Source organism: Hemitrygon akajei, chromosome 11, assembly GCF_048418815.1.
Source record: "Hemitrygon akajei chromosome 11, sHemAka1.3, whole genome shotgun sequence".
In the NCBI taxonomy this organism is placed as follows: Eukaryota; Metazoa; Chordata; class Chondrichthyes; order Myliobatiformes; family Dasyatidae; genus Hemitrygon; species Hemitrygon akajei.
The window spans coordinates 164,614,187-164,639,148 of NC_133134.1; the positions used below are offsets into that span (position 1 = coordinate 164,614,187).

Consider the following 24,962-nt stretch of genomic DNA (forward strand, 5'->3'; position numbering starts at 1 on the left):
AACTCTTTCAAAGTAAAAAGAGAAACTACAATGTAAGAATTCTGAGGTAGACACAGCACTGTCTACAAGTCCTGAAGAAGGGTCTTGGCCTGAAATGTCGACTGTTCATTCTTTTCCATAGACGCTGCCTGACCTGCTGAGTTCTTCCAGCATTTTGTGTGTTATTTTAGACACAGCACCAGTTGGTGTTTGTCAGTTATTAGGGCACCACAGTAGTGTAGTGGTTAGTGCAGTGCTAACGTAGCTCAGGGTGGCAATTCCGGAGCTGTTCGATAAAGAGTCTCTGTATGTTCTCCCCGTGGAATGTGCGGGTTTACCCCAACTGCTCCAGTTTTCTCCTACAGTCCAAAGATGTACCAGGTAGGTTAATTCATCATTTTGTGCCGTGTCATGTATGACATGGGTGATCATGGTCTATGACCATGATTGTTCTTGGAAAATATTTCTTCAGAAGTGGTTTGCCATTGCCTTCTTCTGGGCAGTGTCTCTAAAATGACCCCAGCCATTATCAATACTCTTCAGGGATTCATATCTCCACCTCACCACCCAAGTAGGTTAATTGGTCATTTTAAATTGCCCCATGGTTAGGTTAGGGTTAATTGGGTTTGTCTAAGGTTGATGGGGTGGCAGGGTACAAAGGGCCAGAAGGGCCTACTCTGCAGTATATCGCTAAACATCTTGGCTGGAGGCCTGCCCTGCCTTTAACGGACTCAGTGTGCAAGGGTGAGAGGGAGGAATGGGCTTGCTTTCTGCTGTTGTTTTATGCTCATTGTTGTTCTGCCAAGCATTGTGGGCATGTTGTGTTAGCACTGGAGCGTGTGGCAATATCTGCAGGCTGTCCTCGGGTGTGGGTTGTTAACGCAAATGACACATTTCACTGTAATGGAATCTTGAATCTTGAGCTACAAGTTTGTGCCCTGGTTCTGTGCAGCATTTTAAATGTTGAATTATCAAATTTGCTGTCTTTTTGAAGAAGAGTTTAAAGAGAAAACCAGTCTCTGCTCTCGGGGGCATATGATGAGATGGATCAGCTTATTCAAAGATGAGCCAAGGAGTTCTCCCGGTGATCTCCCGTGACTTGGCTGTGTGCAAATTAACTACCAACTTCATTATATTACATTACTATACAGTAAATTTGGATGTTAATATTGCTTAGAAATAACAATTATTTGAGTTTTTCCTGTGTGCAGCACAAGCTTTTTCCTCTTAATAGTCTTAGCATTTCTTATTCTTCTTAAGCCCACAATATCCCAACTGGGGCTGTGTGAAACCTACCCTGGATGGTCCTGCACTTGTCTGCATTAAATTCCATCTGGCATTTTTTAGCCCATTTTTCCAGCTGGTCGAGATCCAGCTGCAAGCTCCGATTGTCTTCCTTGCTGTCCACTACACCCCCAATCTTGGTGTCATCTGCAAATTTGCTGATCCAGTTAACCACATTATCATCCTGATCGTTGATATCGATGACAACGGACCCAGCACCAATCCCTGCGGCACACCGCTAGTCACAGGCCTCCAGTCAGAGAGGCAACTATCTACTACCACTCACTGGCTTCTCCCACAAAACTAACGTCTAATCCAATTAACCACCTTGTATTGAATGATGAGTGACTGAACCTTCTTGACCAACCTCTCATGTGGGACCTTGTCAAATGCCTTGCTAAAAGCCATCTAGCTAACATCCTCTACTTTGCCATTATCTATTTTCCTGGTAACTTCTTCGAAAAAGACATGACCTACCATTCACAAAGTCATGCCGACTATCCCTAATCAGTACGTGTCTATCCATATATTCATATATCTGATCCCTTAGTATACATTCCAATAATTTCTCACTACTGATGTCAGTCTCACTGGCCTATAATTTCCTGGTTTATTTTTAGAGCCTCTCTTAAATAGTGCAACAACACTGGCTTTCCTCCAATCCTCTGGTACCTCAGAATCCTTTGCCTGGGCCGTTCTCATGGTGTCTTTAGATTGAATTGAATTGAATTTTGGTTGATTGTCATTTAGAAACCACAACTGCAATGCAGTTAAAAAATTAAACAACATTCCTCCAGAATGACATCACAAAAGCACATGACAAAACAGACTACACCAGAAAATCCACATAATGTGTGGCAATCCCCAAATCCAGAGTTCAGAGAGGCTGCTGCGTATTAATATCGTGCTACCATCTTAGCGTGTTCCCCGGAAAGACAAGACTACCCAGACACACCAAGTCAGGAGACCAACTCTACCACCCAACAAACCAAAAACTAAAGCTACAAGACCTACACAAAACCACGTAGTTACAACATATAGTTACAACAGTGCAAACAATAGCATAATTGATTAAAAAAAAACAGACCATGGGCACATTAAAAATATAGGTAGTCCCCGAGTTACGAACGTCCGACTTACGGACATCTCATACTTACGAACTGAGGAAGGAGAACGCCGTCCGCCATTTTAAGTCGTTGCCGTTGATACTGTGTTGAGTGTTTAACTTTGTATTTGGCTTAAATTTTTCTTAGTAAGATTCACCCTGAACCCCCCCACTGTTCCTGTCGGCTGGTGGCGCAGTGAGATCAGTGCTGGGCTGGAGAACGGAGTTTCCCGAGTTCGATCCAGTGATAGACCTCTCCAGTGCCAGGTTGATGTCGATCCAGCGACTCCCGTACCATCCGTGCTGCGTTGATGTCGAGCTTGCAACTCGATCTCGTTAAAAAAAACACTGCCACCTCCAGTTTAAATTCCCACGCAGAATATTGTGGATGATCAAATACCCAAACCACCATTATAGACCACCTAATGGGGAGCAAGAATTGGAGGAGCAAATTTGTAAGGAGATAGCAGATATTTGCAGTAAGCACAAGGCTGTGATTGTGGGAGATTTTAATTTTCTACACATAGAGTGGGAAGCCCATTCTGTAAAAGGGCTGGATGGTTTGGAGTTTGTAAAATGTGTGCAGGGTAGTTTTTTTGCAGCAATACGTAGAGATACCAACTAGAGAAGGGGCAGTGTTGGATCTCCTGTTAGGGAATGAGATAGGTCAGGTGACGGACATATGTGTTGGGGAGCACTTTGGGTCCAGTGATCACAATGCCATTAGTTTCTATATAATTATGGAGAAGGATAGGACTGGACCCAGGGTTGAGATTTTTGATTGGAAGTAGAAGTGGTGGAGGCAGGTTCGTTATTGTCATTAAAAAAAAAGTTGGATAGGTATATGGACAGGAAAGGAATGGAGGGTTATGGGCTGAGTGCAGGTCAGTGGGACTAGGTGAGAGTAAGCATTCAGCACGGACTAGATGGGTCGGGGTGGCCTGTTTCCGTGCTGTAATTGTTATGGTAATGGTATTGGTCCTTAACATAAAAAAGGTTGGGAACCCCTGTTTTCTGAAAGTTCAGAAGCAACTGTATCATAATTACTGTAAAATTCACCAAATAATTACACGTATATAGGTAATTATATAAAAATACAAACAAGCATAAGAAAGTTAAACTACTAGAAAAATAACAATTTGACAGCCCAATCTAACATTTCCCGTCAAGTTGGAGTTTACTACATATGGTGCCTAGCCTCAGTGTTCATTGGCTTTGAGTTTTCCCTGCAGTTATGGTGCTATCAAGTGTACAGGAGGTTTTATTTTCTGGAATTAAGTTGCTATCTAGCAAACAGGGATCCTGTGCTGTAGAAAACTGCACCATGAATTCCCATAGTACCGAGAGCTTCAATTGACTTGATTAAATTGATTTTTCAACGTGTTAGTAATTGTAGAAGTGAAATTGATTACAAAATGGAAAGCTGATGCTTAAGTCTTCTGTAAGGCCTGGATAGAGTGGACATGGAGGGGATGTTTCCATTAGTAGGAAAGTCTAGGATCTGAGGGCACAGCCTCAAAATAAAGAGACATCTCTTTAAAATGGAGTTGAGGAGGAAATTCTTTAGTCAGCAGGAGGTGAAACTGTGGAATTCATTGCCACACAACTATGGAGGCCAAGTTATTGGGTATATTTAAAGTGGAAGTTGATGGGTTCTTGATTAGCAAGGGCATCAGAAGACATTGGGGGAGGGGAAGGAAGGAGAATATTTGAGAGGGAAATAACTTGGCTATGGTTGAATGGTGGAACAAATACCATGGGTCAAATAATCTAATTAAGCTTTGATGCCATATGATGGTGTTTATTTTTTATTCAAGGAAGATTTAACGATTTATCTAAAAGTGAGCTGAAACAATATATTTCCCTTTTCTGCAGGCTATTTTCATGATTCCAACAAATCCACCACCAACATTCCGGAAACCAGAACTCTGGTCAGATGAATTTACAGATTTCGTGAAGCAGTGTTTAGTTAAAAACCCAGAGCAAAGAGCTGCTGCTACACAGCTCCTACAGGTACGTGCAAACTGAATGTGACCACGGCCACTAGAAAAGTTAAATCTGGGCAATGCATGTTCCATAAGCCAGTCAGTACCTGAGGGTTAATTTAACCAGTACTGCAAACATCGCAGTCTGAAACATGATATTCAGCCAAATCCTGGTGTTGTGCTAATGGAATATGATAATGCTAACAGGAATTATAATATTTATTGGATATTGTTGATGTTACAGCAGGAAATATGATGCAGTAAACCTCAGATGACTCCAGTACACTGGTGACATTGGTGGTGATGGATGGCAGATTTTAAAGACTATTGATTCTTGTTCTGTTAGTACTCAGCGCTTTTAATTCACTTTTTAGTAGTATAATTTTCTTTTTCCCAGTTAACTCTGAAAAATCAAATCAAGTGAGATTCAAGAGTCCATGAAATGTATGCAAGAATCGTAAGGAACAATGACTAAACATGGAATGAGGGAGGGAGGGGAAACTGTGCTGTTCATAGGAACGAGGGCACAGTATTACACTTATGAATATAATAATATTATGGAGGCTTGTTGGTATGGAGTGATATCTGTAGGTCAGGCGCTTGTAACCCAGGGACGGGGGTGTCCTAGAGGTTTTTGCTAAAGGATCGCTGGGTGTAAGCAGGAGCTGCAGGAAGACATTAAAGTGAAGTTGTACAGGAATATGACTGAAGTACACTGGGTGACAGTAGAGGTAAGGGGTGATCTTAGACAGGACTGGACCGAATAAGGACATGTATGTTATGATCAGTTATGATACTAGCTATATATTTTGTTCAGATAGTTTGTCATTTATCTTGGGATATGTTGGAGAGATATGTACCAGCTTACCCCTGCAGAGCTGTGTTTGAATTGTATACAAGTCCTTTCAGGAGCAATCTGTTACACTTGCTCAAGGTTTTTGTAGAAAAGGAATTCTTTGTTGTGTCTGCTGGATCCAGGAAGAAGAAAACATGGTGTGACTGGTGTGATTAGATGTATAAGCATGTAGATTATACTCACTGTGGTTCTTAACGTAAGAAGCTTGGAATGCCACGGTATCTCCGCAACAGATTATTCACCTCACGTAGTGGTGACTGAAGTTTTATTTTGGAGAGGACAGGACCTGAGTTGAAGTGGAATATGAGGGAGTCATAGACCCCCTGGGTTGAAAAGGATCAATACTGACATGACACTGGAAGAGGGGGGAGAGAGGGAGATGGTTGCCCTCGAGTTGGGGAAGGAGACAGATGGCATTCCCCATGAGGTGGGAGCCGATGTTCTGTCAGTTGGGAGAGGAGAGAGATGGCATTCTCTCTCCCACGGGAGAGCTGGAGGAGGATAGAGCCAAGATTCTCTGTGTGTCAGGAGAGGAGGGAGAGAGAGAGAGAGAGAGAGAGAACGAGAAAGAGACAGTGGTCTCTCCTACAATCCCCACCGCCACCTGAGTTGGAGAAGGAAAGATTTAACAGTTTTTGTGCATCAGGAGAAGAGAGAGGCAGTGATCTCTCCCACACCTTCCCCTCCTCCCACCAACCAGGGTGTAGGAGAAGGGAGATGACAGCCCTCTGAATTGGGAGGAAGAGAGTCTGTGGGTGTAACGTCTCTTTATACACTAGGTGCTGTGTGAGAGACTTGCACTACCCACAGGACCGGTCTGTCTCTATCAGACAGGAAATCAATCCATCCTAGTGCTCCATGCGCGCTCAGCCAAAGATTTCCTGAGGGTCTCTGGAAGAAGTCTGGGGTTCTGGGCGCACATTTTGAGTTGGGGGTGGGATACAGCTGCCAGGATTGGAAGTAGGGAGAGAACAGCAAAAGGGTCTCATAGGAAGAGGTCCTCAATTGGAAGAGCAGAGGTGGGTGGGTGGGTGGCTTCGCTTGGGAGGAGAAGACAAGCACCTGCAGGCATGGAGGGTGGAGTTGGTGGGAGGTGGGGGATGGAGAGATGCAGGAGAAGAGTGCACATGAATGGAGAGAGAAGCCACAAAGGGGTGGGAAGAAGGAGCTGAGAGGGAGGGGGAATCAAGGAAGAGCGGAAAAAGGATAGCTGGCACTCGATCTGTACGCAGTTTTATGTGGTAAATCAAATGACTATAGGTTCTGCAGGTGCCGGAAATCCAGAGGAACACATGCAAAACGCGGGAGGAACAGCAGGTGAGGCAGCACCTGAGGAGAGGAATAAACGTTTTGGCCCGAGTTCCTTCATCAGGACTTTGGGGGGGGGGGGGGGGGCGGTCAGAAGCCAGAATAAGAAGGTGATAGGTGAGACCATGTGAGGGAAAGGTTTGTGGGGCAAGGGGGATGAAGTGAGATGGTGGAAGAAGTAAAGGGGTGAAGGAGGAGGAATTTAATAGGCGAGGACAGTGGACTGAAGAAAGGGAAGGAGGGAAACCAAAGGGAGGTGAGGAGAAGAGAAGGGTAACCAGAATGGGGAATGGAAGAGTAGAGGAGGGGGGAGAAATTACTGGAAATTAGAGAAATCGATATTCATGCTACCTAGACTGATTATGAGGTGTTGCTTCTCCAACCTGGGTTTAGCCTCATCATGGCAGTAGAGGAGGACCATGGGCAAACGTTAGAATGGTAACAGGAAAGGAAGGGTGACTGAGAGCGAATTGAATGACACTGGGTGCCAAGGGTTAAGAATGTGGACAAAATTTTGTGCCTGTGTCCATGATCAGAATACACGAGTAAGGATTCTGTCCCGTTCTCTTGGATCTTCTTGCCTTTTCTGACCAGACTTTGAGGTCAGTTGAGAACTGCTCCTCCCTCTTTGCACTTGCATTGAAGAGAGGTGGAGTGAAAACAAGTCATCTTTGGCACCCCAGGGACTACCTGAGGAGGAGGAAGGAATGAAAATCACACTCCAAATCTCCAGTTCTTGCTGGAAACAACTGCCAGTGGTTAATTGCATGACCCTTTTGGGATACATGGCATCCCCCGCTTTACGAATGTTTACTTTATGCCACTTCGCTTTTACAAAAGACCTACATCAGTACCCTGTTTTCACATTAGAAAGAGGATTTTCGCTTTTAAGAAAATTTTTCCCATATAAATTGGAATAGTGGTTCTTCGCTTTACGCCATTTCGGCTTAAGAAAGGTTTCATAGGAACACTCTGTCTTTGTAAAGGGGGGGGGGGGGGAAATACCTGTATTGCAAACCAGTGTATGTGCCTTGCCAGACATATTGTCTCGTCTTGCTGTTGAAAGTTTGCTCTGGTTACATTATGTAACCAGTGGCTTGAATTCTAATCAAGTACTTGAGGAATCTGATATTACTGAGCAACATTTTGACCTCTAGAAATGAATCATCTGGAATGAAACGGATAGCAATGGATTAGACAAGCTTAACTGCGTTGTTATTGAACAACTTGCAGAAATGGCCACACCAGTATCGATCCAAAGCAGAATGAAAGCAAATCTGACTTTGATCTGATCTAACACCCTGTACACCGTCAGAAATAATCGATCTGAATCGGAGAAAGTAGGTTTTCTGATGGTATAAGGTGGTTTTCTTAGTTCTTCAGAAGCAGTTTCTTTAAATGAGTCCCTCTGTATACTTACTGCTGTGGGCTGAACTGCAAAATAAAATAAAAATCATAGTCATGAGATAGTAGTGGTGTGTTCACTTGAGTTGAGTATGATCTCCCACTGCCGAATGCACCTGAACTGGATGGAGAACGTGAGAGGCTTGCCGTGAACCTTCAAACATTACCACATTCTGCTGTCTGGCCACTGGCATCACTGCTAACAGAATCTCAGTTCAAAATGGTTGGTGTATCCTTGTGTCAAGATTTCAAATATACTTACCAGTAAAAACAGTTTAGGATACCCCAAGATCAGGAAAGGCTTCATATCTACTCAAATATAAAGGCTTCATTTAAAGTGGTTTGCAGACTAAAAGATTTTACTGTCACAGTACATGTGATGATAATAAACCAATTACCAGTTTTAAGATCTCTATCAAATCACCCTGGCATCTCCAGCAAAAGGACTAACAAGCTGTTCAAAGATTCAAAGTACATTTATTTTCAAAGTATGTATAGAGAATACAACTCTGAGATTCGTCTTCCCACAAGCAGCCACAAAACAAAGAAACAACATGAAACCTGTTCAAGAAAACAACTAACACCCAATGTACGAAAAAAGAACAAATTGCGCAAACAACACACAGAATATCAAACATCAGAGTGGGAGTCCAGCAGTATTCAGTTTAGTTCAGTTTAAAGCCGCACTGCTAGCCGACTGCAGGCTGCACACAGAGCAATTCTTCACTGAAGTGCCCCAGTCTGTATTAATCGCCCTGATCAGACTGCTCAAAACTAGCAAAAAGTAACCAGAATCAAGAAATACCTGCACCATGAACCACAAAATACCCCACAGCTTCGCCGATCAATCCTTGCAGCATGGAACCCGAGGCTCCTGCACTTTCCTCTGACAGCAGCTAGAGAGAGGACGAGGAAAGTTGGTCAAACGCGGGGAGATGATGCTTAAAAACCTGTACGTCCTCCGCTCACGTCCTCCTCAACTTCTACATCTCAGTCAGAAAAAAAACAATTGTCTAAACTAGGTCAAAGTCAAACCCAAGTTTGTCATTGGCATAGGTGCAATAAAAAACTTGCTTACAGCAGCATTATCAACATATACATAGCATTCACAAAAACACGTTAATGATGAACACCCTGGTTTTTTATAAGAAAACAGTTAGATGGAAAAAATAAAGTCTGTTTTAATCCATAGTGGTCACGTTGCTGCTAAAGTGCTGTGATCAGGGTTTTACTGGTTGGTTCAAGAAATGAATGGTTGAAGGGAAGTAACAGGTCCTGAAGCTGATGTGGGACTTTGGGTTTCCTACTGAATGGTAATTGAGAGAAGATGACAAAGCCTGGGTGGCGGGGAGCTTTGATAATAGATGTTGCCTTTTCAAGGCAACACCTTTAAATACGACCGATGATGGAGAGGGATATATTGGGCTGAGAACACTACTCTCTCCAGCTTCTTGCTTTCCTGTGCATTCAAGTTGCTCTACCAGATCACAATGTAACCAGTCAACTGTATACCTGTAGAAATTTATTACCGTGTTCAGTGATAATCTTAACCTCTTAAGGAAGTAAAGACGTTGGCGTGCAATCCTTACATTGCATCCATGTGCTGGGCCCAGGACATTGGTAGAAGAGGAGGTTGTGCGTTTACCAGTTCTTTAGTTACATAAGTCTAGTATTCATTTTGGATTGAAATGTCAGGCTGCAGTACAGGACATGGAGTCTCTGAACAGTTCAAGAAAGAGCACTGCTTAATTAAAGTAAGAAATACCAGAAATGGTCAAATAGTATTGCTCCACCCTCTGGTAATAAAACACTTTGCAGAAATTGATGTTCCGAATAATTTACCAATCAAGGACTGGGGGCTGGGTATGAAGGGAAATGGTTTTCGTTTCTGGGAGAGATTATTGAGAAAGAGGGGTAAGACTGAGGAAGCAATGATACAGCACTTTACATTTGAAACCTTCTGTCGCTGGGAGCCGAAGTGTGTCAGTTCTCCGTCATCAGATTTCTGATTGTTTCAGGAACATTATCTCAGTAATTTTGCTCTCTTTTTGCCTTACTTATTTATGTACATACATATATGTATGCTTATACTCAGCACATGTATGTGCCAATCACACACGAGGCCAAGCTGACTATCCCTAATTAGTCCATGTCTATCCAAATACACATAACTGGTCCCTTAGAATACTGTCCAATAACAGGCTCACCAGCCTATAATTTCCTGGTTTAGTTTTAGAGCCTTAAACAGCGGAGCCACATTAGCTATCCTCCAATCCTCTGGTGTGTAGGCCTCCATTAGTCTTGATAGACCATGGATTTGCGCCTTGGAAAGTTTCCAGGGCGCAAGCCTGGGCAGGGTTGTATGGAAGACAGGCAGTTGCTCAAGCTGCAAGTCTCCCCTCTCCACACCACCAATGTTGTCCAAGGGAAGGGCAATAGGACCCATATGGCTTGGCACCGGTGTCGTCGCAGAGCAATGTGTGGTTAAGTGTCTTGCTGAAGGGCACACACGCAGCCTCAGCCAAGGCTTGAACTAGCAACCTTCAGATCACTAGACGAGCCCCTTAACCACTTGGCCACACGCCAACACTAATACTTCTGGTACCTCACCTGTCGCTAAGGATGATTTAATTATCTCTGCTAGGGCCCCTGTGGTTTCTGCACTTGCCTCCCACAAGGTCCAGAGAACACTTTGTCAGACCCTGGGCATTTATCCGCCCCAATTTGCCTCAAGACATACCATTATCAAAGTATGTATTTTATATGCAACCTTGAGATTCATCTCCTTCTAGGCAGCCACAAAACAAAGAACCTCAATTGTACCCGTTTAAAAAAAGACTGTCAAATACCCGGTGCGCTGAAAAAAATCAAATTGTGCAAACAATAAAAGTAAGCAAGTAACACTCAGAACTGCAGCCAATCCAGGAGCCCATTGGCTGCAGGCCACAGCCTCAATTCAGCACCGAGATGATTAAACCTTGCAGAGCAGTGAGCTGAACACTAGCCCGTACCTCACCTTCGGGCCAACACCCTGACCTTTTGAATCTAGTCCAGCGCTTAAATCAGCCAAACCTCAGGTCATTCCTTTTTTTTTTGGACCTGGGTCCCGCTCGCTCAATTCGGCCGGTATCTGACTTTTCCAATCTGGCCTGGCGCGTAAGTTAGCTAAACAGCTGGTCGTTCCTTCCCTCAGGCCCAGGCCCTGCCACCTCGACCCTGTGGCATCTCTCGGGATTGTTGGCAAACAGAAGTTGGCACCAGGGCACGAGTGTTATTGAAGATGAGCTAAATGATACTTGGATAATATTTAATGGTATGGTAGTGTAGTGGCTTGTCTAACGTTTTACAGCACCACTGATTTGGGGTTCAATTCCTGCTGCTGTCTGCAAGGAGTTTGTATGTTCTCCCCATGACTGCATGGATTCCTCTAAGTCAGAGGTTCCTAACCTTTTTTATGCCATGGACCCCAAACATTAACCGAGAGGTCTGTGGACCCTAGGTTGGGAACTCCTGCTCTAAGTGTTCTGGCTTCCTGTCATATCCCAAAAAAACAATGAGGTTAGTGTTTGTAAGTTGTGGACACTGGAATTGTGGTGATATTTGCAGGCATCACTCAGCATATCTTTTGGACTTTATTGGTCGATGTTGAAAAAAATGTTTTGATGTATAGGTGACGTTGTACGTTGGTGGGTGGGTAGTATCGAAGTGTGCTTGCTTTCCAACAATAGTCTGGTTTTGCATTGGAACAAAAGCAACCTGAGCCTCGTCAACCAATCACACAGCAGATTGGTGGATTTTATTTAGAGGTATTTCTTTTAAACATTTTTCATTTTCCTTATCATTTTTCAGCATCCATTCATTAAAAGTGCCAAACCTGTGTCAATCTTGCGGGACCTGATCAACGACATGATGGAAATTAAACTGAAGCACAAAGAGGCACAGCAGCGAGACATAGACCAGGACGATGACGAGAACTCGGTGAGTCTCTGCTTGCATGTTTCAGTTCATCTTGGAGGCCGCTTTGTCTCGGTACAGCATACTTGCCTCTGGGTTAGAAGAATTAGAGCTTGGGTTGTGTGGCAGGTCTTCAGACTGTCACTCTGAGGCTTGAGTTAGTTGGAGTTGCACCCACAATTAAAGAGGCAATCTAAGCAGATGTGAATCCTTTAATTGCTGCTGATTTAATTTGAATTTGGATGGGTTGGAGTTTTGTCGTACAGATTAATGTAAGGTATTGCAATTTATTTGAAACAGAACATTACAACACAATACAGGCCCTTCGGCCTATGATCTGTCAAATTTTTAACCTGCTCTTAAATTCAGTCCAACCCTTCCCTCCTACATAGCCCTCCATTTTTCTATCATCCATGTGCTTACCTAAGAGTCTCTGAAATGTCTTAAGTATCTGACTCTACCAGCAGCCCTGACAGCACGTTCCATGAACCCACTACTCTTTGCGTTTTTAAAAAAAGCAAACCCTGATATCACTCCTACTTTTTCCTTCAATCACCTTAAATTACGCTCCTCATGTTAGCCATTTCCACCTTGGAATAAAAGTCTGGCTGTTCACTCAGTCTATGCCTCTTATCACCTTGTTACATATCTATCACTTCACTTCTCATCCTCATCCAGCCCGAGCTGGCTCAACCTATCTATCCCGATAATTCAGGGAGCTCAAACGTTAGTGTTAGACTTGTACAGTGAGTGGTAGGGTTTGGGGAGTGTTAAGGATCAGAGGGAGCTCGGAATGCAAGTGTATAGTTCACAGAAAGTGGTATTACAGGTAGATAGGGCTTCATCAACCCTGGCACTAAATAGAGGAGCTCACCTACCACCCCACCACTTCCATGTCCAGCACATAATTCTCCAGAACTTCCACCTTCTCCAATGGGATCCCACCAGCAACCACATCTTTCCCTCCCCTCACTTTCTGCTTTCTGCAGGGATTGGTCCTTGCGCGACTCCCTTAGCCATTCATCCCTCTCCACTGATCTCCCTCCTGGCACTTATCCTTGCAAGCAGAAAAAGTGCTACACCTGCCCCTACACCTCCTCCCTCAACACCATTCAGGGCCCCAAACAGTCCTTCCAGGTGAGGCGACACTTTGTCTGTGAGTCTGTTGGGGTCATATACTGTGTCTGGTGCTCCTGGTGTGGCCCGCTGTATATTGGTGAAACCGGATGTAGTTTAGGAGACCACTTCGCTGAGTCCCTACGCTCTGTCCACCAGAAAAAGCAGGACCTACCAGTGGCCACCTATTTTAATTCCACCTCCTATTCCCAGATGTCAGTCCGTGGCCTCCTCCACTGTTGCGATGAGGCCACACTCAGGTTGGAGAAACAGCACCTTACATTCCGTCTGGGTAGCCTCCAACCTGATGGCCTGAACATCAACTTCTCGAACTTCCAGTAAAGGCCCTCCCCCTCTCCTTCACCATTCCCCACCCCCTTTTCCCTCTCTCATCTTATCTCCTTACCTGCCCATCATCACCCTCTGGTGCTCCTCGCTCCTTTTCTTTCTTCCATGGCCTTCTGTTCTCTCCTCTCCTATCAAACTCCCCCTTCTCCAGCCCTGTATTTCTTTTACCAATTAACTTCCCAGCTCTTTACTTCAACCCTCGCCCTCCCGGTTTCACCTATCACCTTGTGCTTCTCTCTTCTCTCCCTCCATCATTAAAATCTGCAACTCATCTTTTTTTCTTCAGTTCTGCCAAAGGGTCTCGGCCTGAAATATCGACTGTGCTTTTTTCCTCCAGCATTTTGTGCACGTTTATAGGAGTTAGAATATGTTGCAGATATATAGGACGTTGGTGAGGCTGTACTTGGGAGTATTGTTTGGTTTTCATCACCCTGTTATAGGGAAGATGTTATTAAACTAGGAAGAGTGCAGAAAAGATTACCAAGATTTTCCTGGACCTGGGTTACTCAGTCCAAGACTTCATTCTGTGGAACAGGAAATAGAAGGGTGACTTGATGGAAGTAGATAAAATCATGAGGGGCATAGACAGGTGAAAGCACATCATCTTTTCCCAAGAGGGCATGGGTTTAAAATCAGAGGCAAGAGATTTAAGAGAGACATCAGGGGTTACTTCTTCATACAAAGGATGGTATGTATTTGGAATGAGCTGCCAAAGATAGTGGTTGAGACATTTTAAGTTGCCAAATTAACATTTTTAAAGTCACTTAGACAAGTACATTGATGGGAGAGGTTTAGAGGACTTTGGGCCAGTTGTGGGCAGATGGGACTGGGCTACCCAGTCAGTGAGGACAAGGGCTGAGAGTCTGTTTCCAAATTCACTAATCTGATATTCTTTGTCTACCTTCCAAAAGCATACAATGGTTATAGTCTTGTTGCACAACTTACATGGAGAGAGTGAGTAACTACAATTTAATTTGGCAAACAGTCTGGGAGCTGAATGTCCTCTTCCTTTTCCAACATAATTATCGCTGATGTACTGTGAAACTTACAATCATCTATCATTGGCTCTGTTTCAGTTCGATATGAGTAACTGAATCTTCTCATACTCAATCTGCTGATGCGTTTCCAGTTTTGTCGAAGACTTTTTATTATGAATCTCAGTATGTTAAAATCATAGCCATTTATTTCAACTCTAAGTGATTTTCTTGGGGAAGCAAAGAGAGTGGGAAATAGAATTTCATCTTTGCAGTCCCTTTTATGACAGCAGGGTTTCTCAAAATGCTTTACAGATGGTGATATATCTGTTATTATGTAATAAGCCTGGGGGCAGCATGGTGGTGTAGTGGTTAGCGTAATGCTATTATAGCAGCAGTTCAATTCCGGCACAATCTGTAGGAAGCTTGTGCGTTCTCCCTGTGACTGCATGGGTTTCCTCTGGGTGCTCTGGTTTCCTTCCACAGTCCAAAGGCATACCGGGTGGCAGGTTAATTGGTCGTTGTCAGTTGTCTTGTGATTAGGCTAGGGTTAGATTGTTGGATTGGTGGGTTGCTGGGCAGTGCGGGTCATTGGCCAGCAGGGCCTGTTCCATTGCCGTATCTCTAAATATAAAATAATCATATAACTTGTTTTAGTGAACTGATTTGGGGGAAAATTCAGGACAGGATTCTAGGGAGAACTCGCTGATTTCTTCAAAGCTGTGATATCATAAACCTTTTCTATCCTACAATACTTAGTCTGACGGGGAATTTTTAGTTTTGTCTCAATCCGCAGTTAACTGCCAAGCTACAGAAATTTTTCTAAATAAATGTCATTACAAGAGTAAGTATATATGCACATTTTGTTCTGCACTGCTTTGTTTTGGCTTGGTAAATGAAACTGATCAGAACGATATCCGGAACTTGTAGAAATGGTCTCCTGGTTTAGCTATCAGGAGGCTCAGATCTTTATTCCCTTCTGTTTCTTCCCCCACTTTTTTAAGCCATGGCATCAAATGTCCTTCAGATGCCCTGTGGTAGTTCCAGTCGAACGCGGTCATATTGACCCAGGGTCCAGAATGAAGTGCAATCTTCTGCTGAAAAGCAAAGTGACTCCTGGGGTCTAGCCAACCTGTGAGCCCTGGACTTGGGAAATTTGGAGGGCTGTAGGGAGAGGAGGGTTTAAGATGTTGGTACTTCATGGAGGTTGGGGAAGCAGAAATAAAAAACACACGACTTTCTGCACATGCTGGAAATCCAGAGCAACATGTGAAATGCTGGAGGAACTCAGCAAGTTAATCAGCATCTATGGAGAGGAATGAGCACTTGACATATCGGGCCTAGAGCCTTCATCAGAACTCATTGTGACCTGAAATGTCGACTGTTTATTCCCCTCCCTAGATGCTGCCTGACCTGCTGAGTTCCTCCAGTGTTTTGTGTGTGTTTCTCCAGAAATAGGAAATGCCAGAGATTAGAAACTAAAAGATAACTTTGAATACCAGGTTTAGGAGGGGTTACACGAGTTGGGAGGAAAACAGTAACTGCAGAATAAAGTGATACAGTTACAGAGAGTGCGTTGCAGGCAGACAATAGGTGCAAAGTCAAAATGAGGTAGATTGTGAGGTTGAGTCCATTATCGTACTAGTGAACCATTTAATAGTCTTACAACTGCGGGATGGAAGCTGTCCTTGGGCCTAGTGGTATGTGCTTTCAGGCTTTTGTACCTTCTGTAGTTGGGAAGGGAGGGAGGAAAGAATGTCCAGAGTTATACCTGTACCTCCACTAGAGGAAATAGTTCATCTCCGTTAAGCTGTTGAATTAGATCACCTTTACCTCTGCTCTATTCAAGGTAATGCAGACCCTCTGTGCAAACTGTTCTCACTTTAATTCTTCAGCGCCTGGGGTTATTCTGCTGCTTGTGTGCTGTATCCCTCCCAAGGCCAACGTGGGCTAACGTGGTGCTATGTGTTCTCAGAACTGAAGCCATTTACCTGATATGGTCCTACCAAACCTTTATAGATTACCCCGGTTGTTTCTCTTGAACATCTGTCACTTTTGACTCTTCTGGTTTGCAGCTTCTTACAGGGTTTGTAATCCTTTTTTTCATTTAGAAACCAATGTATAGAAAATTTGTGTTACTGAATAGAAATAGACATAAGATGGAGGTGAGAGGTGTGTGTGTGTGTGCTTGAAGTGTCCTTTTTGAGGTTTTGCAAAGAGCTTTGTTTTTAATAGAAAAATTGCATGCTTGTTTCTTTTTTTGAAGACAGGAAACTGCTTAAATCTTTGAATTTTTATAGTAATTTCTAATCAAAACATGGAACATTCCTAAAGTTCATTTCTTTTTACAGTAGAGGAACTGATACAGAGCTGAACACAGCTATTCAGCTGTCTGTTTTGGGCGTAGTTGTCTGGTTTGCTTTGGCTACGTGTGTGCATGCATTCTCAGATGCGTATGCGGCATGTTTTTACTCATATTTACACAAGTGATGACTTAATTATGTGTAGATTTGTGTACTGCTCACATGCATATATGTGTTTTTACATGTGTGCACTCGCGTGCATGCGTGTGCCACATCGGCGCAAACAATCTGAGTGTTTTCATGTACTTGTATGTTGGATTTTCTCAGTGACGTAGTATTGCTGAGGAGCAAGTGTCATTGTTGGGAAAGTAGCACAACCAAGCTTAACATTCAGTACTCCCTTACTGGTTATGGACGGTAAATAAAATCTCCAATCTACTCTGCCTCAGGCTCACTATACTTACCCCATCATCCTGATTCAGGTCTCGGCCTGAAATATCGACCAGCCCTTCACCTCCACAGATGCTGCCTGACCCGCTGAGTTTCTCCAGCAGTTTGTTTTCTCTCTATCTTCCAAAATTATAGTTATTTATCTGAGGACACTCACATTTTAGGAACAACTTCTTCCCCTCTACCGTCAAATTTCTGAGCAGACAATGAACCCACGAACAATACTTAACTTTTTTCACAATTTGTTGTACTTTATAGTATACACTCAGTGGCCACTTTATTAGGTACACCTGTACACCTGCTTGTTAATGCAAATATCTAATCAGCCAATCATGTGGCAGCAACTCAATGCATAAAAACATGCAGACATGGTCAACAGGTTCAGTCCAAACATCAGAATAGTGTAGGAATGTGATCTAAGTGATTTTGACAATGGAATGATCGTTGGTGCTAGATGGGGTGGTTTGAGTATCTCAAACTGCTGATCTCCTGGGATTTTCATGCACAACAGTCTCTAGAGCCGAGGCTCTGAACCTTCTTCATGCCATCGACCAGTGCAAGGGATCTGTGGACCCCAGATAGGAACCTCAGCTCTAGGGTTTACAGAGAATGGTGTGGGAGAAAAAGTTTCCAGTGAGTGCCAGTTCTGTGAATGAGAATGCATTGTAAATGAGAGAGATCAGAGGAGACTGGGCAGACTGGTTCAGGCTGGTAAAATGAGATTAGCTGCATCAAAACATCCAGTGAAATATCATCTGGAGGCATTATCTGAACAGACATGTTTACTGGATTTAGTGTACTCACTGTAATTTTTTCAGGTGTGGATGTTATTTATCTACTTTGACACTGCATAATGTCCTCATCCCTGTTATTGTTTTATACTATTAACAGCACTCGTGCTATTATTGGTATTCACTACCTGCTGCCCGTCACACCACTGGGATTTAGGGCAGCGATAAATGTCAGCCATTACTATTTATTTAGAAGGGATTCTTCATTACTGTTTCCGTAACAATCATTTGTCTTGACCAGTCAGGGTTGTTAGCCCTGAGCTGAACCCCAGAACGTGGACGAACGGTGGACCACTCTTAATCTGGCCTCTACCCTTTGACCTCTTTGGCATGGGTGACCCTACCAAGAGCCAAAGCACAAGGCCCTCACTCCAGCTAACATAGCTCTCTGGGTCACTGAGACATGAAGTCTCCAAATTCTAGGACAAGGTTGTGGTCCTCTTGGAGGATTGGTATTAACTGTTACATGATAAAAGGTGCTTTGGCATTGAATGTTAATGCTCAGTCAGAAACCCTTCAGCCATTGACCCCACGCTGGCTCTTTGAATAGAATGGATTGCCAGCCTCTTCTCCTTTTGCTTTAAATCGCTTGTTTAATTCCCTTTTCAAATTTCATTTAATATGCTCCATCTGCCCTTTCAGTCATTGTGTTCTGGATCAGGGCAACTCTCTGTTAAAGCAGTTCCTCTCATTCTGAGTTATCCACCGGTGCTGCACCCTCTGGCTACCAAACTCCTGCCAGGAAGAACAGTTCATCTACCTACCTTCACCTGTTAAATCTTGCGTTAACAATATCTTCTGTAAAGCTATCTACTCAGACTCTGCATCTCCTCACATCAAGGATCAGCTTTATTGTCCATATATATTTACACGTATTAGGAACTTGCTGTGGTGTATCGGTCTGCCTTAGAGGCACGTTGCTCTGCCTCTACACTCTGAGCTTATTATATTCTGAGATTTTGATGGGAATAGGACTTCATTTGTATTCTACCACCTCTGTGCCCTAGTGGGAAACTTCAAATTTGTTTTTCATTGCCAGGAGCCCGTCTGTTCAACTATTTATATAGCACACATAAAATACTGGAGGAACTCAGCAGGTCAGGCAGCATCTATGGAAAGGAATAAAGAGTTGATGTTTCAGGCCAAGACCCTTCATCAGGACAGCTTGACCTGCTGAGTTCCTCCAGCATTTTGTGTGTGTCACACACACATTGTGATTTCCAGTATCTGCAGAATCTCCAAGTTCAAGGGTATTGTTATCTGACTGTACCATGGTCCACCCACAATACATTTAGCACACACAGCACATAAAACAAGATATTAACTCAGATAAGCTAGTAATATATAATTCAAAATGCACATGGAGTGTGCCACACAGGTAAACAGTAAACAGCTCGCTGTCCTAGTGACGAGACCTCGGTGGTGGCAGGGTATTCATTAGTCTCACAGACTGAGGAAAGAAGCTGTTACCCAGTCTGGCAAGCCTGGTCCTGATGTGGCATTTGTCATTAAAGACCCCCATCACCCAGGACAAGCCCTCTTCTCTTTGCTGCCATCAGGGAGGAGCTACAGGAGCCTGAAGGCACACTTCACGATTCAGAAATAGCTTCTTCCCTCTGCCATATTTCTGAATGGACATTGAACCAATAAACACTACATGACCATTTTTTTTCATGAACACTACATCACACTCATGCACTTTAAATTAGATTTTAAAATTTTTAAAATTATGTATTGCAATGTATGGCTGCCACATAACAACAAATTTCATGACACATGCTGGTGATATTAAAGCTGATTTGGATTCCTTCCTGACGGTGCTGAGTCTGAGAGAATGTGGGATGGGTGGTAGGGATCCTCAACGATGGTTCTGGCCCTTCGTCTACAGTGAAGGTGACAAACAGCGGGGAGGGAGACTATGATTAAATTCGAAGGTCAGAAGGTTGCTATCCTTCCACTGTTTAATTGTTTGTGAATAATTTTTGCAGGAAGAAGAAGACAGTGATTCGGGCACCATGGTGAGAGCAAGTGCTGACGACACAGGGACCATGAGAGCTGCTAGCACGATGAGTGACGGTGCCCGGACAATGATCGAGCACGAGAGCGACACTCTGGACTCTCAGATGGGGACCATGGTGATCAACAGTGAAGACAGTGAAGTAGACGGAACAATGAAACGTGAGACACCAAACTGTTTCTGATTGGGTTTATAGTCTGAATGCTGCTAATTTAAAACCTTATGAATCTTCTGCATCACTGGAGCACTTGCATGCTCTTTTAGAGTCAAAGCAAAATACAGCCTACCTGGGTAGTGACACGCTACCATAACAGTTAGTGTAACACTATTGCCTCTACTGTCTGTAAAGAGTTTGTATGTTCTCCCTGTAATCACGTAGCTATACTCCAGGCGCTCCTGTTTCCTTCCACGTTCCAAAGACGTACCGGATAGTAGGTTAGTTGGTCACGTGGGTGTAATCAGACAGCACGGGCCCATTGGGCCATCAGGGCCTGTTATCATGTTGTATCTCCAAATACATAAAATACAAAGCATGGAAACAAGTCCTTTGCTGAACTGGACCATGACAACCAAGCTGCCTATCTAAGCTAGTTTTCCTGTGTCTGGTCCATATTCCTCTAAACCTTACGTATCCATGTAGCTGACAAAGAGCCTTTTAACTGTTGTCAGTGTACCCACCTCAACAACGTCCTCTGGCAGCTCATTCCAAAAGACCACTCTCTAAGTGGAAAATATTGCCCCTCATATCCCGTTTAAATCAATCCCTGCTCGCCTCTGGTTTTCGACCCCACAACCCTGGGAAAACGTCACTGCAAATTCATCATTTTGTATACCTGTGTAAGATCAGCCCTTATTCTCTTATGGCCTATGGAAAAAAAAGTTTCAATCTTTCTCCGTACATAATTCAGAACCTTGAGTCCTGGCAACATCCTCGTAAATCTCTTCTGGACTCTTTCCGGCTCAGTGGCATCTTTCCCATTGCAGAGTGACCAAAACTGAATACAGTAGTTCAAAAGTGGCCTGACCATCATCTTGTCCAACTACTTTTGGACCATAACCTTTTTTTAAAATTGTATTCTGCAATCATGAAACGGTATCAGTTGTGGCATGTTGACTGAACTTGAATTCTGGCTTCCTCTTTGGAAACTTGATCATGAAACCTCAACCGACGCATAGAATTTTAGGACAGTGAGCTTCAAAGGACTTGGCTCCATTTGTTAAGTGCCCCTCTCCCTCAAAAGTACTGTTGCGGCCCTGTACTCTGTAGTGCAGCTAGTGTTCCTTTAATGCCTTGATGCGGTTAACTTCCGAATATACTACACAAACTGTGTCAAAGGTTATGTCTTAAGGCAGGTAAACGTGGATTTATTGTCACATGCAACTCAAGGCCTGCCATCCAGACAGATCATTCCATACATAAGTACATCAAAATTCAAAGTAATAAATTTTATTATCAAAGTGCATATATGTTATGTCCAACCCTGAGCTTCATTTTCTTGTGGGTATACGGAATAAATCTATAGAATACTAACCTTAACAGAATCAATGAGTGACCAACTGGGGCGTTCAACCAGAGTATAGAAGACGACACACTGTGTAAATAAAAAAAGAAGAAATAATAATTAGCAATAAATATTGAGAACATGAGATGCAGTGTCCTTGAAAGTGAGTCCATAGGTTGTGGGAAGATTTCAATGATGGGGCAAGTGAAGTTGAGTGGTTATTCTCTTTGCTTCAAGAGCCTGATAGTTGAGGGGTAATAACTGTGCCTGAACCTGGTGGTGTGAGTCCTGAGGCTCCTGTACCACCTTTCTGATGGCAGCAGCGAGAAGAGGGGATGTCCTGAGGTGGTGGGGGTCCCAGATGATGGATGTAGCTTTCCTGCAATAGTGTTCCATGCATATGTGCTCAGTGGTGGGGAGGGCTCTACCCGTGATGGTCAGCTGGGCCATATCCACTACTTTTTGTAGGATTTTCTGTTGAAGGGCATTGGTGTTTCCATACCAGGCTGTGATGCAGCCAGTCACTCTCCACTACGCGTTGATAGAAGTACGAGGAGATACAAAAGGAAACAGAATAATAGAATACAGATGATTGAGTTAGTGTTAGGGGAAGTGCAGTGCAGGCGGACAGTAATACACACGGTCGCAATGGGCTAGATTCATAAATCGAGTTCACCTTTATTGTACAAGATGTTCATTTAAAAGTGAGATTTGGAGCTGTCCTTCAGCCTGGTGGTACATGTTCTCCAGCTTTTATTTCTTCTGCCTGTTGGGAGAGGGGAGAAGTGAGAATGTGTGGGGTGGAAGGGCTCCTTTATTTTGCTTTCCTCTTTCCTGAGCTACCGAGAAGTGTAGACAGCGTCCCTGAAGAGAAGGCTGCATTCACAACTCTGTAATTACTTGTGCCCTACCAGCTGTGCTGCATTAGGATAGGATGCTATCTATAGTGCATCTGAAAAGATTGCCAAGGGTCATTGAAGACCTGATGAATTTCCTTAACCTTCTGAGCAGCTAGAGGCAATGTTATGCTTTCTTTGCCATAGCGTCTACATGGCTGCACTAGGTCAACTTTCTGGTGATAAATACACCTGGGGCTTGAAGTTTTCAGCCATCTCCCCCTCAGCACCATTGATAAAGATGGGGTGGTGGTGGGAGGTGGAGTATACTCCTCCCTGTTTCAGTGATCAGCTCTTTTGTCTCGCTGACATTGAGAGATTGTTCTCTTGACACCATGCAACCAAGCTTCCCCTTCCCCACCTACCTCTCACCTCGCCCTCCTCAAGAATTTCTTACTTGAAAGATCAATTGCCATTCAGAAAACAGGTGTGAAAAGTCGATAGGTGTGTGGAGGGGTGGGTTTGTGGCTGGAGGTGTTGATCAGCCTTGCTGCTTAGGGAACGTAACTGCTTTTGTGTCTGGTGGTCCTGGTGTGGACGCTGCGTAGCCTCTTCCCTGATGGGAGTGGGACAGACAGTCCATGAGCAGGGTGGGTGGGATCCTTCATGCTATCAGTGGCCTTTTTCTGGCAACTTGTAGCCTTGCCACAATTTGCACAGTACGTGAGCAATGCCAAACTTTGGACCTGTAACAATATAAGCCAGCAGTGCAAAAGGGACAATTAGAGTGCTCGGCTTTCAAGATGAGAAAAAGAATTCATTCCTAATGTCTTTTGCAGCCTCTGGGTATCCCAGGGCACTTTGCAGTCAAATCTCTGAAGAAAAGATGCTTTGTAGACAATACAGCAGAAAAGTTCCTACAATGACCGCTTGCTTTCTTTAGGTCACATTAACTAAATTATACTCACCAGTGTTCTGTGGCTAGTGCTTCAGTCATTCTGTTCATGTGCCGTGAAATTTTATATTCCTACCCAAAAAAGCAGATGAGAAGTAGCTTTCGTATTTACCAGCACCTCCGACAATGCAGCACTCTTTCAGTGCTGTAGTAGTATTTTTTTAATATAGGAATATGTGATGGGATCTCAACCCCATCTCTTTGGCTCACAACTGAAAAAGTTGCCTTTGGATTGTGGCTGACAAGAATGAGTTAACGTATGAAATGTGGTTTGGGGGTGTGGCCAATCATTTTGTCATCCTAATCTAAAACTAATGAAATTCCACGGTGTCTGATTGGCGACCAATGTTCCCTCCAATTTGTAACGACCAGTGAGCACAAAAATCTTGCGCTGTGCAATTTTTTGCCCCTTTGACAACATTTTTTATATAAGAGATAATCATTTTAACAGCTAGCAAAATACTGCCAGCAAGAACTTTGATCTCCTCTGGGTTTGATCATTTTCACTCTCGTTCATCTACACTCTCACAAAACATACTCAGCAGGCCTGTAGCGGGAAATGAGGGATTTTTTTCTCCAGAGCTTTTGCACATCATCTATATGTGATTTGCTTGCTAAATAACACTTTAAAAAGTCAACTTATTAAGTATCACTTCATTTGCAAATTCTCCAGCAACTTTTGCATGACAGTACATGCAGATAACACCAGTTTCTGTATTGTACGTCAATATTTCTTGTAGCTGCACGTTCCTGATCTCATGAGCTTTCAGTGTAGCAGTTTCTACTGTTTCATTAAGACATTCTGCTTTAAATGAACCAGCAGTTCTTCTGTGCTTCATGCCTTTAGAATTTGACATAGTGAATAAATAATCTCTTCAATAAAAACAGTGTAAGTAGGATATTTCAAAAATCTGCAGACAAATCATTGCAAACTCCACTTTGTCAACAACGTCCACATTAGAAACCAGAAAAGGAAATATGATTGTGAAGTATACATAACATGCCCACGAGGTAGAGGGTGACAACATTTGTGTGCAGTTTAAGTACCTTTGTGTGCTACCTTCAAAAGATGTGTGTGCATGCACTTGCGCACACCTTAGAGGGAACATTGCTGGCTACTGAAAGTTGATCTTGACAACCAATTAAGGTTCTTTGATTTCATCGCATTATCTTCACTGGGGCCTGACATTATGTAGCATGAGTCATTACATTTTTGTCAGAAACCTCGAAGCAGGTGGTCAGGGTGGAACTGACAGTTGTTTGGGAAAACTGGATTGATGAGGCGTTTGAGCATAAGAAAGCCAAGTACCAGGAGCTGGTAGAGCAGGGGTGGAGGGCACAGTGAGAGCCCCATTGATATGGGGTATAGAAGTGTTGCTGGGTGCTCGTTGTGCCTGACCTAGACTGCTCTTGGCTGCAAAGAAAAGAGCTATCGTGGCCATCACAGAGGCCGCTGATCGAGCTTCCAGATGGTTATGGATCTGGAGGCGTGACCCATGGACCAATGGCTGCTGGGACAGAAGCCAGGGGCTGATCAACCTTGGCTGGGTTGCTTCGGCGAGGGTGTCTGATGTTGAAACACCTGATGACCCAGGTTACATCACTGATGATGTGTCCCTGCGCATCCTAGGATGTATCTCAGCACCGTAGAGCATTACAGTACAGCACAGGCCCTTTGGCCCACAAAGTCATACATACAAGTCAAAAAGGCACTGGCTGTGTATCTGATATATTTATCTGATATTAGTGTAGACAGATCTATAAAGTCATACATCTATACTTTTAACATTCTCCG

General features: G+C 43.6%; 1 protein-coding gene across 2 annotated transcripts in view; it reads left to right on the forward strand.

Moving 5' to 3' along the window:
* LOC140736234 (serine/threonine-protein kinase 3/4) overlaps positions 1-24,962 on the forward strand; it is a 198,565-nt gene that overhangs the window by 63,168 nt on the left and 110,435 nt on the right. Inside the window, exons 7-10 of one of the 2 annotated variants that reach the window (XM_073062153.1) lie at positions 4,244-4,381; positions 11,771-11,899; positions 16,425-16,478; positions 19,846-20,035. In XM_073062153.1, coding sequence (XP_072918254.1) covers positions 4,244-4,381; positions 11,771-11,899; positions 16,425-16,478; positions 19,846-20,035 — 511 coding nt within the window. The remainder of the gene's footprint in view (positions 1-4,243; positions 4,382-11,770; positions 11,900-16,424; positions 16,479-19,845; positions 20,036-24,962) is intronic. The other variant, XM_073062154.1, reaches the window with a different exon arrangement.